Source organism: Jatropha curcas, chromosome 5, assembly GCF_041381405.1.
Source record: "Jatropha curcas cultivar XTBG-Jc1 chromosome 5, XTBG_Jcur_1.0, whole genome shotgun sequence".
NCBI classification, from domain to species: Eukaryota; Viridiplantae; Streptophyta; class Magnoliopsida; order Malpighiales; family Euphorbiaceae; genus Jatropha; species Jatropha curcas.
Window position 1 is genome coordinate 8,536,174 of NC_143155.1, and position 17,831 is coordinate 8,554,004.

A 17,831-nucleotide genomic window follows, 5' to 3' on the forward strand; every position below is an offset into this window, starting at 1 on the left:
CACGATCACAATCCTTGCTTGTGAATCTTGTTGCTTCAACAACAATCCCTGACTGTTAATTCCAGTAGAGTAATGATACCTCACACTTGTAAATGAACACCACAAAATACCACGGCTATAACAACTACCACCACAATCACGCTCTGATACCACTTGTTAGATATCAGTGCAGTGATAAACTTCAAGATTGATTAAAAATTTATAACACAAAAATAATAATGGGAAAGGCAACCAAAATAATACTAACACAAAACACCAAATAAAATTGTATTAATAAGCAGCAAACTTTCACAAAGCTTAAGGAAAGAATTACATACTTGCTTCTTTTGGACTTGGTTTTTGCTTGGTTCTTACAAATGAGGTGAGGGTGGTATTTATAGGCATTTTCACCTCCTCAATATACGGCTATGATTTACTTACAAAAATGTATGGTAGAGATTATATGGAGCATTCTAGAGTAGATGAGATATTTTATTAAAATATCTTGTAATTGGTAGTATTCTAGAATATCCTAGGTATTTACACACCATGTGGGCTTGGGGCATACATCTTTGGGCTTGGGGTTTCCACCTTTAGGCATGAGGCTTGCCAAGTATTTAACTTATTATGGTAGCCCATTTTGGTGGTTGTCTTTTCTAAATTAATCGGTGATATTTTAATAATATATAAGTTAAAGAACTTGAGGTGATGGGTTACTCTGATTCAGATTTTGCTGGTTGTGTAGATGATATGAAATCCACTTCAGGGTTTCATTTTCATATTAGTTGGTGGGGCTATATCTTGGAAAAGCGTTATACAATCTCTTGTAACTTCATCTACTATGCATGCTGAGTACATTGCATGTTATGGGATGACAACTCATTCTATTTGGATAAAGAATTTTATTTCAGGGCTCATGGTAATTGATTCTATTTCCAAGCCAATGAAGATATATTGTGATAGCATGGCGGTTGTATGTTTCTTTAATAATAATAAAGACTCTAGTGGCTCTAAGCATGTTTGAATAAAGTTTCTTATTGTTCAAGATGTGGTAAGAAATAAAGATATAGAGTTAGAGCATATTTCAAGTAGAGATATGTTATAGCAGATCCTATGACTAAGGCAGACTTTTAAAATCCATGCGACGAATATGGGTGTAATTGAGTGTTTTGTTATTCTTGATTAGTGAGAATTTTATTTTGGTTGTAACCATTGCTTTGTTATATAACTCATTCCATAATAACAGATTTATATCCTATTTTAGGATACTATTGCTTGATATAATTATTGATAATTATCATTATGAAATTTATATGCTTATAAATGTTGCATATAATAGTTTGATTTTTACAAATTTTAGAAAGTTTTAAGTTATACTTAAGCATGACTGCTTATCAAGTTTCTTAGCTAGCATAAATGAAGTCTCGTGAGAGACTGAAAGTAAGACAAAGTTGAAATTAGCATATTTCGATCACGTGATGGTGCTAATTTTCACACCACACTAAAATACATATACTTCATGTAAATAAATAAATTAGTTTTGTAATTATGTACTATCTTGTATCCATAAATTGATACAAAGATCGCAATAGTTCGACATTAGTTGTTTATAGGATAGAACAATGATGTTTGGAGCATCTTTTGGATTATGATGTTTTTAAGTGAGTGGCCACATAAAAGTTTTCTTATTTGTTAATCCAAGAGTCGTTTTCTAAATAAAAAGTTTATTATAAAATTAAATAATCAAAGGTGGGAGAAAGTTAGAAATTTATTAATTTATTTATTTAGGCTTATTGATTGTGTTTTGTTTGGTTTTATAAAATACTTGGATTAACTTCATAATCCAGAAGGTCTAATTTAAAGCTCATTATTAAAGAGTGATTATTAAAATTATTGATAGGCTAGTTAGGATTGTATATTCTATTAGGGTTATGATGAGAGACCATAATAGTTTCATATATATAGGGTATGTCTTCTCTCTCTAGTCTACGTCGTTAACACATAAAAACTATTCTCGATCCATTGAGAGTTTGTAGATATAGAGAGGAAGCACCTAGTCGTTCCACAGACAATTGTACATGGCTGTTTCTATTTAATTTAACCTAGTATTTGAGATCAAAATGATGTCAATGGAAGCAGATAAGAGAACCTATAAGTTATTCTATTTTCTATAATTTCAATTTATATATGAGTATTTTGGGCCCTTAAATTCTAATAAAGTAGGCCATTTAATTTGCCATAACCTCATTGCAATGAAATTAAAACCTTTTTTCTAGAGACAAGGCAGCTCTAGGATTTCTCTAGGGTTTCATCTTTAATTTCTATGCATTTGCTAGACATTTTTTTTTTTTTTTTTGGCATTGGTGAGTTGCTTAAAAGATTGAAGCAAGCATTGGCTGAAGATAATCATGTGGATTTCTTTTTCTTTTATGCATTAAAAAAACAGTAGTATTAAACAATTAAAAAAAGCCTTGGAATTTTTTACTTTAAACTCGGGCCCTTAAATTATAAAATTACCTTTGTGGAATAAAATTTGAACTATAAACAGTGATGAAGAGAGAAGAGATGAAAATGAAAGATTAATTAAGTTTTCAAATGTTTTTTTTCAGAAAAAAAAAAGAAGAAATTGATTTGAAAAATCCAATGTTACTTATTAGTTATAGTGTTCTGTCTAGCGATTTGCCTTATCTTTTAAGTATTGCTCATTAATGTACTACAGTTGTGACAATCTTTAATTGATTGTTATATGTATCTAGACAAACATGATAAAAAATAATTATTAAAATATTTATCAACAATTAATTAATAACAATTAATCAAAAATAATTATCAATAATTATTTAGAACAAAAATTTGTCAAAATAATAATACAATTAACAACAATAATTATTAAAATAATATTTAAATATCTGCGAAGCGGTGTTTCGACTAGTTTTTATAGAAGCCAGGGACGGTAACCAGCCCCTTCCATTGCTGAATTCCTATGCAAATCTGGAAATATATATATAAATTAATTTAATGAGTAAACTATAGTTGTTAATAATAGCTTAGGAATAAAGGTCAATCTTGTCCCTAAATTTGTTTAGCAAGATAAAAAAAGTTATATTTAATCTTTTAGGTCAATTTAGCCCTTAAATTTGTATAAAATGATTAAAAAGATTCAATTTCACTTTTTAGATCAATTTAATCCCCGAACTTATGTAAAATGATTGAAAAAATTGTATTTAATATTTTGAGTCAATTTAAACTCTAATTCTTCATTATACTTATAATGTAAAATCATTATATAGATATTTATTAAAATTATAATTGAGATCGAGCCGACTAATTTATTAAAAAATTAATTAATTATAAAATATAAGAAAATGATATATGAAATATATTGTTTCTCTTTTTACCTTAATTGATAGTTTTGATTAAATAAAATATATTATTTAAACATTTTAAAATTAATCTCTATTACTGGGTTATCAATTGTGAAATCAATGCATTTTTCAGGTTGAATAAATTAACGTTCCGTTTGGTATAAATGAATTCAAAATATAAAATTCATTTGTAAATGAATTATTTATATTTGGTATTGTTAGTTTAAAATATGTAATTCAATTAAATTCCACATAACTATGTGTGGAACAAATTCATAATTGAAAATTCATTTACTTTTGTTTCCTAAATATCCTTGAATAATAAATACCAATTATGCTATATAATTTTTTTATACTTTTATTAAAATAAATATAAAAAAAATAATGTTAATAAAATTATTGCATTTAGTTTAGTGATGAATGCATATTTAATTTAAATCTCTCTCCTCAATAGTAAAAAAAGCTCAAAATATTAAATAAAATATGAAAAATATTAAAATAAATAATCATAGAAAAATATTTTTCAAAAAAAAAACTTTTTACATGGTTTTGGTCAAGTTTGATAAATAAATAAATTAAACGAGTGAAAAATTGACTTTATAGAAGGAGAATAATAGTTGTATCATAAAAGGTTGGATGACTTAGTTTTGTGGAATTCATTTGGAAATTCCAACTATTTTTATAGAATTTGGTATAGTTATTTTCAATTATATAGAATTGAATTTCTAGAATTGAAATCTATATTTTTTTTTCATTCCAAATACAAAAATATGGATTTCTAAATGAATTTCACAAAGTTTTATGAAATCATTTGTTCCAAACAAGGAGTAAATTTATAATGCATATTTATAAATTTATTATATTATAAAAAATGATGTTTTATGAATTTTAAATTTATATTCGTATTGGAAAGTTTAATATGAGTGTTCTTAGTATAGGACAAAAATGGATAAAAAGTCAATAATATTAAATTAAATCAATTATTAATTTATAAAAGTAAAATAAGTTCAATGGTTAAATTGATTTATAAAGTGAAATCGAATTTTTTTTAATTATTTTATACAAGTTAATCCTGTTAAATAAGTTCATAGGCAAAATTGCCCCTTGTTCCTGACAGCACATCACAACTAATTATCGGTTCATAAGTACTGACAGAATTATTTATTTACTTTTTTAATAATTTAATTAAGTTTTTTGATATATAAATTGATATATTTTATAAGCCCACGAGAATCTTGAAGTAGTAAAGACTGTGACGCTACTATTCACATGTCAACGGCAATCAGGTGATGTGTGTCGCTGTTGTTGTCTCACACCTTTGTGTGGTGTGGGTGAATATAAATCCATCTATTCACACCAAATTACTGTAATAAAGCTATTTCGAGAGAAGGAGAACATTGTTGGCATGTCAAATGGGGAAAAAAAAAAAAACCTAATAAAAATTTGTAGCAGTTTTGTTGTATTGATGATCTCATATAAGCGAAAATTTCGCAGAAATACTTCAAATTTATTAAGAAATTTTAATCATTTCTTAAATATCTCATTAATGGGGACATAATTGTCAATTTTCGCTTTCAATATTTTCTTTTTTTCAAAAATTTGTCTTTTCAAATAAATAAAAATAAATTTATTTTCTTTCTTCTATCATGTCCAAACATAAGGGTAGAAAATAACCATGAAAAGAAAGTTGATAATTTTTCATTATTTTTCTCTATTAATTTTCTTTTTCAATATTTTTCTTCCGCTCCTCTCAAAACAAAGGGGAAAAACATATTTTAACTATAAGCGGAAAAAATTACAAATTAGTTTTGAGATTAATTAAAAATATTAAATCATTTGTATTATTTAATAAAATCAGTAATTCATCCATGAAATTTAACTTTATTGAACTATTCAGTCATTTATTCTAAATAGATGTGCTCTAACTATTAAATGTATATGAAAATAATAAATATCAAGGATTAAATAATAATTTTATTTTGGATGATAGTGGACATATGTTGATAAAGGGACCCATTGTTATTTTTCTAACGAAAAAGAATTATTTAGCCTTTACAATTTGGTCTAATTCACTATTTTATCAATTTATTTTTAGAAATTAATTAAAAGCTCTAACTTATGAATTTTGCTGTCTAAAATGTAGTATTTTAGCCGTTTTCTATTAAACAAAAGAATATCCAGAATCCCTATCTCTTCAAACCATATCCAATTTTTGTCTCATTTTTGGAGACTTAGCAAAAGTCCCAATTGGATCAATCATCCTTACCTCTTTTCAAATTGGATAGGTTCAGATTGAGATTTTGTCTTCTTTTCAATTTTCATTTTACGTTTCTTTTTGTTTTATGATTTGGTTTGGGTATGTTGAAAGAGATGAAGAGAGAGAAATCGTTTTCGGTTTATCTCTTAAAATAGAATGTTTTTTGGATTTTCAACATGGATTCTAATTCGTGTATTGCAAGGAGACGGAAAAGGGGGAGTTTGGAAATGTCCGCTATATGGTGGTTTTTCCATTAGGGATATTTTTATTATTTATTTTTATCTCTCACCTCTAACCATGCAATGCAACCACAATTTTTTGTACTGAAAAACTATACTTACTCCGTCGTATAGACATATTTGGTTCGATAAAATTAACTTTTTTTTAATAGCTGCTCGCTGTTTTAATAGCGTTTAGCAGTTAATTTTTTATAAAACGTTAGAAGCCAAAAATTATACGAGTTAATTTTTCACAAAATGCTACCTTAAAAGATAGTTCAGAATACTGTAAAAAGTAACCTTTAGTGTTTTGAGCTATTTAAAAACTGTTGCCAAATACCATCATAGACTCACTTTACTTGTTGGTTTGTTTTAAAATATAGTCGTTTTAAACCTTATTGTTTAATTTTTTTATATATTTAATATTTAATATAGATCATAGTATATATTATTTAATATTATAGAGAGATGATTTAAGAAAAAAAAAAATAGTTCAACTATATTAATTTTTTTTTATTAATACATATGAAACTTAGACTAGGCCTCTCTCTCTCTCTCTCTATATATATATATATGGCTGGAAGGAGTATTATTCGGTGATCATAAATTTTATAGAGTATTTAATTAATTTTTGAAAATAAAGAGACTAAATAGTAAATTAGGCTAAATTTTAGTGATTAATAATTCTTTTGCCTTTCTGATTTTCTTTGTGTTCATGTAAATTATTTTAAATGATACATGTAAATTATTTTAAATGATACTTTCTAAAATTAAGATTAAATCACCTTTATAATACGTTGAGGATAAATAGTTGATTTTACAAATAATAAGAACAAATAATAATTTTTGTTAAATTTCAAGGATTAAATAATAATTTTCCATTGATTTTGACTGCCTCAAATTTATAATGAAAGCTGAGAAAAGCTGTACAAATACAAGTAAAGAAAGAAAACGTCCCGTCCTCCGTCTTCCTTTCTCTTGCTTGAACACTATAAATGAAGTGAAAAGCACAAATCAAACTACCCCATTTCTTTCCCAACAAATATACCTCATCAAAGGTTGGTCTGCTTTCTTGCTTTCGTTCATTTATGGAGTTTTCTTTTATCTGCAAACTCTTGTTCATTTCCTACTTTATGCATTTTATAGAATAGCCTTTTAATGGTGTTGAGGAAAATTGTTTTCTGGCCCTTTTGTTCTTGGGTTTTTCTCTGATTGCATGGGAGATCGTGAGAAACTGCAAGTTCCAAAAACAATGCTTTGTTTGAATCTTTTATGATTTTGCATTTTCTCAGCAACCAAACGAGGGAATCTTTCATTTTCATTCTTTAATAAAGTTCATTTTTGATTGCGAATTAGACAGTGGTTAGTCCCATTTTATCTGTTTCTTTGGGGGTGAATGATCATTTTCTTAATTGTGTTTAGACCAGCCTCATGAAATCTGGCATTCAATTAGATAGCTTACAGAAGTAGATAGAGATGCATGTATGGTGATAAATTACATATCGGCAGGCTTTATTTACTTTCTGTTTTGTTGCTGAGAAAAATCCAAGAAAAGGCCATAATTAGGGTGAAAAATTTGAAATTTGCTCCGGCTCCTAGAATTTAATTAATTATTTTTGTAGTTTTTTTCAACTTGGTCATATAGTGGTTGTAGATTTGTGGTCCCAGATAATGAAAGCTACCAATCCTTTCAGGAAGAAATATTTGACAAATTCATTGTTTATTGGGTTAATGGCAAATGGATAAGTGGAAAGAGCGAATTAGAACTTTGTTCCTTAGGTGGCGCAGCTATAGCTATTAGATTTCTTTCTATATAGTATAGTTTATTTTTTTGTCAGTTGATAATTGTTTGACTAAGACCCTTCAAAAATCTGCTTACTTATCTCCATTTATAACCAAAGGAGCTCCTATCTGCTTACATAAGATTTCTTGGTAATAGGGGGTTTTAAATATCTATACTAGTCTGGCTCATTTGGAAGAGTCTGAATATTCCTATAAAATCTTTTCATCTTTTATTTATGCCTTTAAATATTGAAAACATCTTTCAAATTGATATTTGATTACTGTAAATGAACTGCCTAAAGAAGCTGGACAGCAATTTGCAGCATAAGATATGTCTGTCTTTAGCTGGACAATTAAAAAGTAATTTCTCCTTTCCTTTTCATAGGCCTTATTTTGTTGTTTGTGTATTCAAGTAATTACATATAAATAAACCAAAAAGATATTAAAATATTATTTTAGAAGAGTCTGATGAAAAATCAATACAAGTTTCTTGGAATTGTTTTGAGCAAGTGTCTCCAGATATCATTTCCTTAATTTGATAGGATCAGCTATTAAGCAACTTCTATTAGCCACAGCTCACAATTAGTGGATCATACCTGTCAAATTGAAATGGTTGTTTCCTGTGCTTCCTAAAGTTTATTTCTTTAATCTATTTATGTTTGACCCTCTAGGGACAGTTGTTCATATTTTGTATGGTTTAGTACTAATGAGGTTAAGTGATAGTACAACCACAATCTTTATAACTTTGTAAACATTTATTAGAAATCAATTTGTTGATTTAGAAATTCATTCCATTGAGTCTCATACAATCTTGAACTGCTTGCTGCGACACGAAATTATTATCTCAAACAGTAAGATGCAGCTGGACTACAGTTAGCCTTCATTGTGTAGCTATCCTTTTTGGAAAATGCATATTTTGCTGTTTATTAGTATTCGTTCTACTCGCTGGTATGAATGAATTCTGAATTCATTTGAAATTTCATATTTTTATGTTTGGTTTAAATGAAAATGTCCATTTCACTCGCATCAATTCAATTTTATGTAATTCAGTATACCTAAATAAGTTTCCGTCATTTATAAATGAATTCTAAACTTTAATTTCATTTGTAACAAATAAAGGGTAAGAATTTTGTTTAATTTCTAATTAAAGAAATGAAGGATCTTTCAGTTACACCAGCTAAGTATTAGATCTAGGCTTTGCCAAAAGCTATTGGGCTACCACTGATGTCATCATTTTGTGTTTTTGGTGTCAGTAGTTGTGTTTCTGATTGTTTATATTTGTATATTAAATTTTTCCTTGTTTCCTTGTTGGTGGCATGCAGGTGGAATTTTTTTTCTAGCAGTACCACTGGCTAACCTGTTCATTTTCAGAAATTTTTTTGACTGAATCATGTTAGTTGCTTTCAGAGATTGCTTTTGTATAAAGAGGACTAAATACACACCGGGATATGAGGAACCTACTGTTCTTGCTGCTGAAACACCTTGTTAGTTTGCATTATCATTATACTGATTCTTAAAGTTTATTTTGCCTCTGCAAAGTTTCTAGCTAGGCTTCATTCTCAATAATTTGTTATGTAAAATGATCTTTCCAAAGTTCTTGCATTTATGGCTTTACAATATTTTAGGATGCACCACTTGTAGCTTGGGTGCCATATGGTTTCTCTCTTGGTATGGCTATTGATTTACATGAAATGAATAATGACTGTCAGTTATTTGAAATATCTCTCTTGCAGTTACTGTTAGTGAAGTAGAGGCCTTGTATGAACTTTATAAGAAATTAAGCAATTCAATATTTAAAGATGGGCTTATTCATAAGGTATAGGAATTACGTAATTTTTATACCTGTTATATATGTTAATATATGCATACACAATTATGACATGGTATGTTCTCTTCTGATCAGGAGGAATTTCAGCTTGCCCTTTTCAGGAACAGAAATAGAAAGAATCTTTTTGCTGACAGGGTGTGTACTGCTAGGCCTCTCTCTCTCTCTCTCTGTCTCTCTTCTTTGGTCTCTTTTGAAATATTGAGATATTTAAGTTTATTCTTGTGCTTAAAATGAGTGGATTGTGTCATATGTTTCATGTTTATGTATTTGCAAGGCAAATGCTTGCTTTTTTTTTTTACCACAAAGCTGCCACATTCTGCAATTATGCTTCCTCTTTTCAAGTTGCATCTATATTTGTACTTTTGTAGGTCTTTGATGTGTTTGATATCAAGCGCAATGGAGTAATTGAATTTGGAGAATTTGTTCGATCACTGGGTGTGTTTCATCCCAATGCACCTGTTGAAGACAAGATTAAATGTAAGATTGATTTCTCTACTTGGAGATTCTTGTAGATTGGTAAACAATATGCAGATAAATTTTGTCCTTACTTATGCAGATAAATTTCCTTTCTTTCATCTTTTTTTCCTACTAAGGTATATTTATCTGGACTTATTGGACCATAATAACCGAAATTAGTTGCCTATATATATTTTTTTATATTCTACTGAATACATTATCATATACTAAGCTGTGGAGACTTATTTTTTGCAGTTGCTTTCAAATTATATGATCTAAGGCAAACTGGTTGCATTGAACGAGATGAGGTCAGCTCTATGTGTTCTCTTGCTTTTTCATTCCCTTGTTTAACATTCTTCAAAATCATGCACACTTCAATTCTTTTTATTTACTTGTTAGAATCTCACTGTTCTTGTTTGTGATTTTGAAAACTTTAGAAGTAGCAGTATTGTTGAGAAATATGGTGAAAACAGAAAAGATTCTGACTTGTAACAGTAATATTTATAGCCTGATGTATTTTTATAATTTTTTTTATTGTCTGATAGTTGAAGGAGATGGTGTTGGCCCTTCTGCATGAATCGGATCTGGTCCTGTCGGATGATGTTGTTGAAACAATTGTGGATAAGGTACAGATTGGTTTGCTTGTCAAACCCTGTTAATATATGTTTATTTGGTCTAGATATTCTGACTTGTAAAATTCTTTTCCAGACTTTGAATGATGCAGATACAAAAGGTGATGGAAGAATTGATCCGGAAGAGTGGATGGCATTTGTGAAGAGGAATCCATCCCTTTTAAAGAACATGACTCTGCCATATTTAAAGTAAGTAGCAACAACCAGGCATAATTTGTACTTTGTACCATTCTGAAATGCTCAACTCAACTAAACTATAATCCAAACTAGTTGAAGTCAACTATATAGATTTGTTTACTTGATTCCACCTCAGTCAATGTGGTACAAAGTGATCTGATCCACCTGAATTGATAAGGCGAATGAGATTAATCTTGAAAGTACATCGGGACTGAGATACGTCGATTTAGTCGCAGAATCACTCGACTAGCGATTTTAAGTCTAAAATTAGTGATTTATATGTTTCTAAAGTTTTCCTGGGTAATGTTGGTTGCCAATAATGATCCTTGATATGCCCATTCATTTCCTTCAGGGATATAACAATGGCATTTCCCAGTTTCTTGGTATCTTCTGAAGTTCAAGATTCGGAAATCTGATTTAGATAGGCATGTTAAAGATACTCAACCATATCATCTAATGATAATTACTTCTTCGTAGAGGAATTTGAATCAGCATGATATTCAATTCCAATGATGTTGCAAGGGTTTGAAAGCAGAGTTTACACCGTACATGCAGCCAAGATCAGGTCCACACAGAGCAACTTCATTATACTATCAGCTTAACCTGTTCTGCTGAAGGAAACTTGATACGGGTTTCCTGTATATATATACATTTTGCATATGCCGCAGCTGAAATTTTGTGTTAGGAATCTTTAGAGTGTATATTTAGGTTATAGCTTGGAAAAAAAATCTACATTTTGTTAGAGCTATAGAACTTATTCTCGGGCCCTCAGCTAAGAGGTACAAGCTTGTGATTTTTGGCAAGAGTATTGTTATGAAATAAGTGGATGTCCTGTACGGTTTAGAAGTGTGTATTCTTAATTATTGCGAATGATTTGTGTAGTACTCTATTAGGGTTCCACTTATGTAACTAAATATATGTTGCTTCTTATAATAATAATTACACTCTCGTATTCCTCTCTATTTTCTTTATTCTCTCTTTATTTCTCTCTTTATTTTTCTATTATTTTATAACACGTTATCAGCACGATTGTTCTTCATTCTACCGCTTCGAATCGCTCCCTTGATCTCCCTTGATCAAATCACTTAAAGAAAGGTGATAGCTTGTGTTTTGCAAAAACAATCGCTCCCTTGATCTCCCTTAATCAAATCACTTAAAAAAGGTGATAGCCTGTGGTTTGCAACAACCAAAATTAAGATCGGTGTAATTCAAATTTGTTCAAGGTAACTCTATATACCCTTTCTTAACACTACAGTTATTTGATCAAATAATTTATTGGTGAATCAAAATTCAATTACTATAACTAATTAACAAATTTATAGATCTATGGTCGAAGAAAACAAAAGGTTTGATTTTTATGTATATGATTCTTTCAAATTAAGGGAGGCCGTTATATATATATATATATAATCGATCCTTATTTGTTGGTATCAGAGCCATCCCTTTAAATATCTGCTAGCAACTATACCATAGAGAATACATTTGAAAATATCATAGATAGTTTTAGAGAATACATTTGAAAATATCATAGATAGTTTTGGGTATGCCAACTGAACCTGTGGATAGCCAAATGTTGGGCTTAGAAAGGGTATAACAGGCAGTGACCGCAACTTGTTGATATCCTAAAATGGATCCTTTATTGTGTAGATCTGTTAGTAGTGTTAAATCGGATGATTCTGAATCTTCAGAAATAAAGAAAGTAATAAATAGAAATGAATTAATTTTACAAGATTTTAGTAAAGCAATTGATGAATGGGAAATACCTAAAGTAGATAAAGAACAAATTTATAAAGTTTCTAAATTTAATTTGTGGAAAACTGATTATGTCATAAAAACAGAAGAACGAGATTTTCAATTAAGTAAACCATTTGAAAGAATTACTCTTCTCTCTTCTAAAACATTATAACAACATAAAGCTAAAAAATATAAGTATATTCATATAGGATTAATCCAAGTAGGTATAAAACCTTTAACTCGTGAAGGATTAAACACAAGTATATTAGCAGTAGTAAGAGATGCTAGATTTTTAAACTTTCAAGATTCTTTGCTAGGATCAGTTGAGACTAGTTTAAGTGAAGGACCCATATCCTTTGAAGTATACCCAGATATGACTATCTCATTAAATAATATAAACATTTTAGAAAGTATGGTCTTAGAAATTAAAACCCATAATTATAAAATGAAGCAAGGATCAATTCCTATAGCATTGATATATAAGATTCATTATAAAGCAATGAATTCAGCATTTGGTACTAAATATAAGTTACAGCCTAAAGTAGGAGAAACAAGATTCCTACAGACAGATTTAACTAAAACTAATACAGTAATTCCTAAAACCATTCAATGGAAAGACATCACATTACCAGAATAATGGATCTTAGAAGGAATAGTACCCCCTCCAATTACAGAAAAAGTAAAACCAAATACAAATTTACAAAAAATTGAGCAATATGAAGATGGTAAAGTAACACTAAAATTTAATAGAAGTCAAAGTTCAAGATATACAGGATCATCATCTTCTGTCATAACAGATGATATGGAAAAACCCTCTTCAAATATACCTTCAGTCATTTATGCAAAATATAAAGATACTGAACCTAAACCTATTATTCAAACATTAGTCAAACCCAGGTACTCTACTTCAGATATTCCAAGTTTAGGTCAATCTCTTAAAATGAAAGGTGTTGATTATAGCTCTTCAATTCCGCAAGCAGTCTATAATCCAATAGAAAACTATGTAAACCAGCAATCAAATTTAGCAAATTCATCACCTGGATCACCAACAGCTTCAGCTATCACTGAAAATATACAAGAGATAAATAGAGAACTAAATGTACTTAGTAAAGACGCTATTGAGAAAGGACTAATAAAAGAAATAACAAAAACCAAAAATTTAATGAAATTAAATAGGATACTAAAAACTGATACCTTTGAGGATTTAAAATATGAATATTTGAATTATAAACTAAATACTCAAACTAAAATCAACTTCTTTGATTGGTTTGCATTAACTAAAGAAAATGGTTCCACTAAAAGTTTAAATCCAATCACCATTAGAGATAAGCGACCAGAATGGATTGTAAATGATAGAACTATACAAAGTGATTTTCCACCTAAAACAATTAGTAAATTAAAATATTAAGACAATGAAATTGTCTGTGCCCCATATAAAATAGCTAGAGAGAATGATACAGATAAAAAACTAATAGAACAAAATAATTTTAGTAATGCAAGTTTAATTTGTTTAAATACCCAACTAAAACGAATAGAAAACTTATTAGAAGAAAAACCCAATTTAGAGGATAACGTAAAAGGTAAAGAAAAGATAAAATCTCACATTTTTAAACCATATCAACTTTCTCTATCTAGTCAAAAGGAATTACAAAATAAATTTCTAGGCACATTAAAAGATCAGCTAAGTAAACTCGAATTACATTCAGAATCTACGCAACAAGTAGCACCTGAAACCCCTCAAACATCTAGAAATATAAATATAATAGAAGGAAACTCTCACTCTGAAATCAGTGAACCTGAGTCTGAAGATATAAAACAATTTGAAATCAACCCAATATCACATAGAGAAATAGTAAATAGAGCACCAGATTTAGGCTTAATAGATAAACCAAATCACATATCTCAATTCAAATATAATGCTACTACAATTTATGAATGGAATATAGATGGATTATCTGAATATAATATCTTAAGTATATTGCAACAAATGACTATGGCAGCTAATGCTTATAAAACTCAGTCAATTATATCAGATAGGGCTATAGCAGAAATAATTATAGCAGGATTTATAGGCCAATTAAAAGGTTGGTGGGATTATCACCTAACTGACCAACAACATTTAGAAATATTAAATTCCATTCAAGTAAATAGTGAAGGAGAACCAATATATGATGAAAATGGTGAAACTATTCAAGATGCAGTGTCAACATTAATTCTCACTATTTCATTACATTTTATAGGAGATCCATCCCATTTAAAAGATAAAAATGCAGAATTATTAAGCAATCTAAAATGTAAAAAATTAAGTGACTTCCAATATTATAAAACTACTTTCCTTATTAGGTTAATGTTAAGGGAAGATTCCAATCAAGCCTTTTGGAAAGAGAAGTTCTTAGCAGGACTACCTTTTTTCTTGGGCGAAAAAGTTAGAAATTATATAAAACAACAATTTGGCAATCTAATACCTTATAATAAATTAACATACGGACAATTAATCAGTATAATTCAAAAAGAAGGATTACAAATTTGTCAAGACTTAAAGCTTCAAAGAACTTTAAAATATGAGTTGCATAAAACTAAACAAGAATTAGGATCATTTTGTAAACAGTTTGATTATGGCATGACATCTACTCAACGATGTAGAGGTCAATGTCCAGAACCAACTAAACCTAAAAAACACTATAAAAATAAGTATTATAAAAGGCAATACAAGTCCAAACCAAGTCACGATAAATACTATCAAAAAGAAAAGTCAAAACCTCATAAGAAATATAAAAGAAAGCAACCACATAAATCTCCAAATAAAACTTCTTATAAAGATTTAACTTGTTATAATTGTGGTAAGAAAGGACATACTTCAAAATTCTGTCGATTCAATAAAAAATTAAATGCATTAAATCTAGAAGAAGAAGTGTTAAATAAAATTCACGAACTGTATCTCGATTCAGACACCTCAGAATCAGAGGTATTAGAAAGCGAAAATCAAATTGATGAATTAGGAACAACAACTAGTTCTTCAGAGCAAACCATAAACATGCTTACTAAAGATCAAAGTACACTTTTAGAAGTGGTAAATACTATAACTGATACTGAAACTAAGACACAGCTCCTTAAAAAATTAATAAAAAGTTTTGAAGAAGAAAAAGAATTAAAAGAAATAACCCCTAAACTACAAACTAACACTTATGATTTGACTACTATATTAAATAAAAATAAGAAAATAGAAATGGAAATCTCCACTAAAGAATTACAGAAAGAAATTAGGACTCTAAAACATGAAGTAAACGACTTAAAATTACAATCTCAACAAAATGCTAAGAAAATAAAATTATTAGAATCTCAATTCATATCTAGTTCTTCTTCTGAAGAACCAGATGATGACATAAAAGACGAAATAAACCAATTAGAAGAAGAAGAAGAAATAAATCATAATTTTCTATTTTTATTGCAAGAAATTACTTCAAGAAAATATTTAGTAAAAATAAACATTAAAATAGCAAATGATTTTATCTTAGATGCAATAGCATTATTTGATACAGGAGCGGATTTAAATTGTATAAAATCAGATTTGGTACCTAAAAGATATTGGTTAGACACTAAAGAAAAATTAAGCACAGCAAATAAAACCAAACTAGATATAGTAGGCAAGGTAGAAGCACTAATTATAAACCAAGATTTAGAAATAAAAACAGTATTTCTAATTTCTCCCCAAATAAATTATATGGTAATTTTAGGAACACATTTTATAAACCTAATAACACCCTATTCAGTTAAGGAAGATTGTATTAAATTCAAAATAAAAAATAAAAAGGCTAGACTTGAATTTACAGAGAAACCTAGGAGAAAAAACTTAAATTTACTAAAAGCTCATTCTATTCGAACAATAGAAATCAATTCATTAATAAAATCCAAGGAAGAAGACTTAAAAGATTTAAAGAATAATATGTGTTTAAAAAGAATTAAAGAACAACTAGAAACCGAATTTATACAAAATAAAATAAAAAACCTCAAAGATTATATGGAGAAAAAACTTTGTGCAGATCACCCTAATGCTTTTTGGAACCGTAAACAGCATATAATTGATTTACCATATGAAAATAATTTTGATGAAAAACCCATTACAACTAAAGCTAGACCAATTCAAATGAGTCCTGAATTAATAGAACATTGTAAAAACGAAATCAAAGACTTAGAAAATAAAAAATTAATTTGTAAATCAAGAAGCCCATGGTCATGTGCGGCATTCTATGTTAATAAAAATGCAGAGATAGAAAGAGGAGTACCAAGATTGGTAATAAACTATAAACCACTAAATGCAGCATTAAAATGGATAAGATACCCAATTCCAAATAAAAAAGATCTTTTAAAGAAATTATATAATGCTAATATTTTCAGTAAATTTGACATGAAATCAGGTTATTGGCAGATACAAATTGCTCCTAAAGATAGATATAAAACAACATTTACTGTCCCTTTCGGTCAATATGAATGGAATGTAATGCCTTTTGGATTAAAAAATGCACCTTCAGAATTTCAAAGAATAATGAATGATATATTTAACCCGTATTCCAAATTTTGTATAGTATATATCGATGATTTATTAGTATTTAGTCAAACTATTGAAAACCATTTTAAACATTTAAAAACCTTTTGTATGATTATAGAAAAAAAATGGTTTAGCACTTAGTCAAACTAAAATGGATTTATTTAAAACTAAAATCAGATTTTTAGGACATTATATTGAACAAGGAATAATTCAACCTATAGAAAGAACTCTGGTTTTTGGAGAAAAGTTTCCTAACGAAATCACTAATAAAATACAACTTCAGAGATTTCTTAGTTGTTTAAATTATGTCATTGATTTCTATCCTAATTTAAATTGCATGATAAAACCCTTACATGATAGACTTAGAAAAAATACTGGTCCCTGGACCGACAAACATACACAATTGGTAAAAAATATTAAATCATTAGTAAAAGAAATTCCTTATTTATATATCCCCAATCCAACTGCATTTAAAATTGTAGAAACAGATGCATCCAACATAGGTTATGGAGGCATCTTAAAACAAAAAATCAATGGTAAAGAGCGTATAATCCAATATACGTCAGGACATTGGAACCAGACACAGATAAATTATTCCACTATTAAAAAAGAAATTTTAAGCATAGTTATATGTATACATAAATTTCAATCAGATTTATTAAATCAAAAGTTTTTGCTCCGCATTGATTGTAAATCTGCAAAAGATGTTTTGCAAAAGGATATTCAAAATCTTGCCTCTAAACAAATTTTTGCTAGATGGCAAGCACTCTTAAGCATTTTTGAATTTGATATAGAATACATTAAAGGAAATACTAATAATATCCCAGACTTTCTGACACGAGAATTCTTACAGAACA

General features: G+C 28.6%; 1 protein-coding gene and 1 pseudogene across 3 annotated transcripts; both read left to right on the forward strand.

Annotated features, from left to right (window-relative positions):
- Positions 1-6,748: 6,748 nt before the first annotated feature.
- Positions 6,749-11,656, forward strand: SOS3 (Calcium-binding EF-hand family protein). 3 transcript variants are annotated; one of them, XM_012210092.4, is made up of 9 exons: positions 6,749-6,877; positions 8,924-9,085; positions 9,335-9,417; positions 9,505-9,564; positions 9,798-9,906; positions 10,141-10,193; positions 10,431-10,511; positions 10,594-10,706; positions 11,047-11,656. In XM_012210092.4, exons 2-9 carry the CDS (start codon positions 8,992-8,994, stop codon positions 11,108-11,110), a joined length of 657 nt encoding a protein of 218 aa, XP_012065482.1. In that variant the 5' UTR covers positions 6,749-6,877; positions 8,924-8,991; the 3' UTR covers positions 11,111-11,656. The 3 variants fall into 3 exon arrangements, with proteins under 3 accessions (XP_012065482.1, XP_089577899.1, XP_012065483.1); XM_089721773.1 differs by having other exon boundaries at positions 11,172-11,656; XM_012210093.4 differs by lacking the exon at positions 6,749-6,877 and adding an exon at positions 6,902-7,961.
- Positions 11,657-12,321: 665 nt separating this feature from the next.
- Positions 12,322-13,836, forward strand: LOC149496184 (uncharacterized; annotated as a pseudogene).
- The last annotated feature ends 3,995 nt before the right edge of the window (positions 13,837-17,831 follow it).

Excerpts from the sequence above, each read along its gene's own strand:
- SOS3 (XM_012210092.4), top strand. The coding sequence starts at position 8,992 with ATGTTAGTTGCTTTCAGAGATTGCTTTTGTATAAAGAGGACTAAATAC. Across the intron at positions 9,418-9,504 it reads AAGATGGGCTTATTCATAAG|GAGGAATTTCAGCTTGCCCT; the intron begins GTATAGGAATTA and ends TCTTCTGATCAG. Across the intron at positions 10,194-10,430 it reads GTTGCATTGAACGAGATGAG|TTGAAGGAGATGGTGTTGGC; the intron begins GTCAGCTCTATG and ends ATTGTCTGATAG.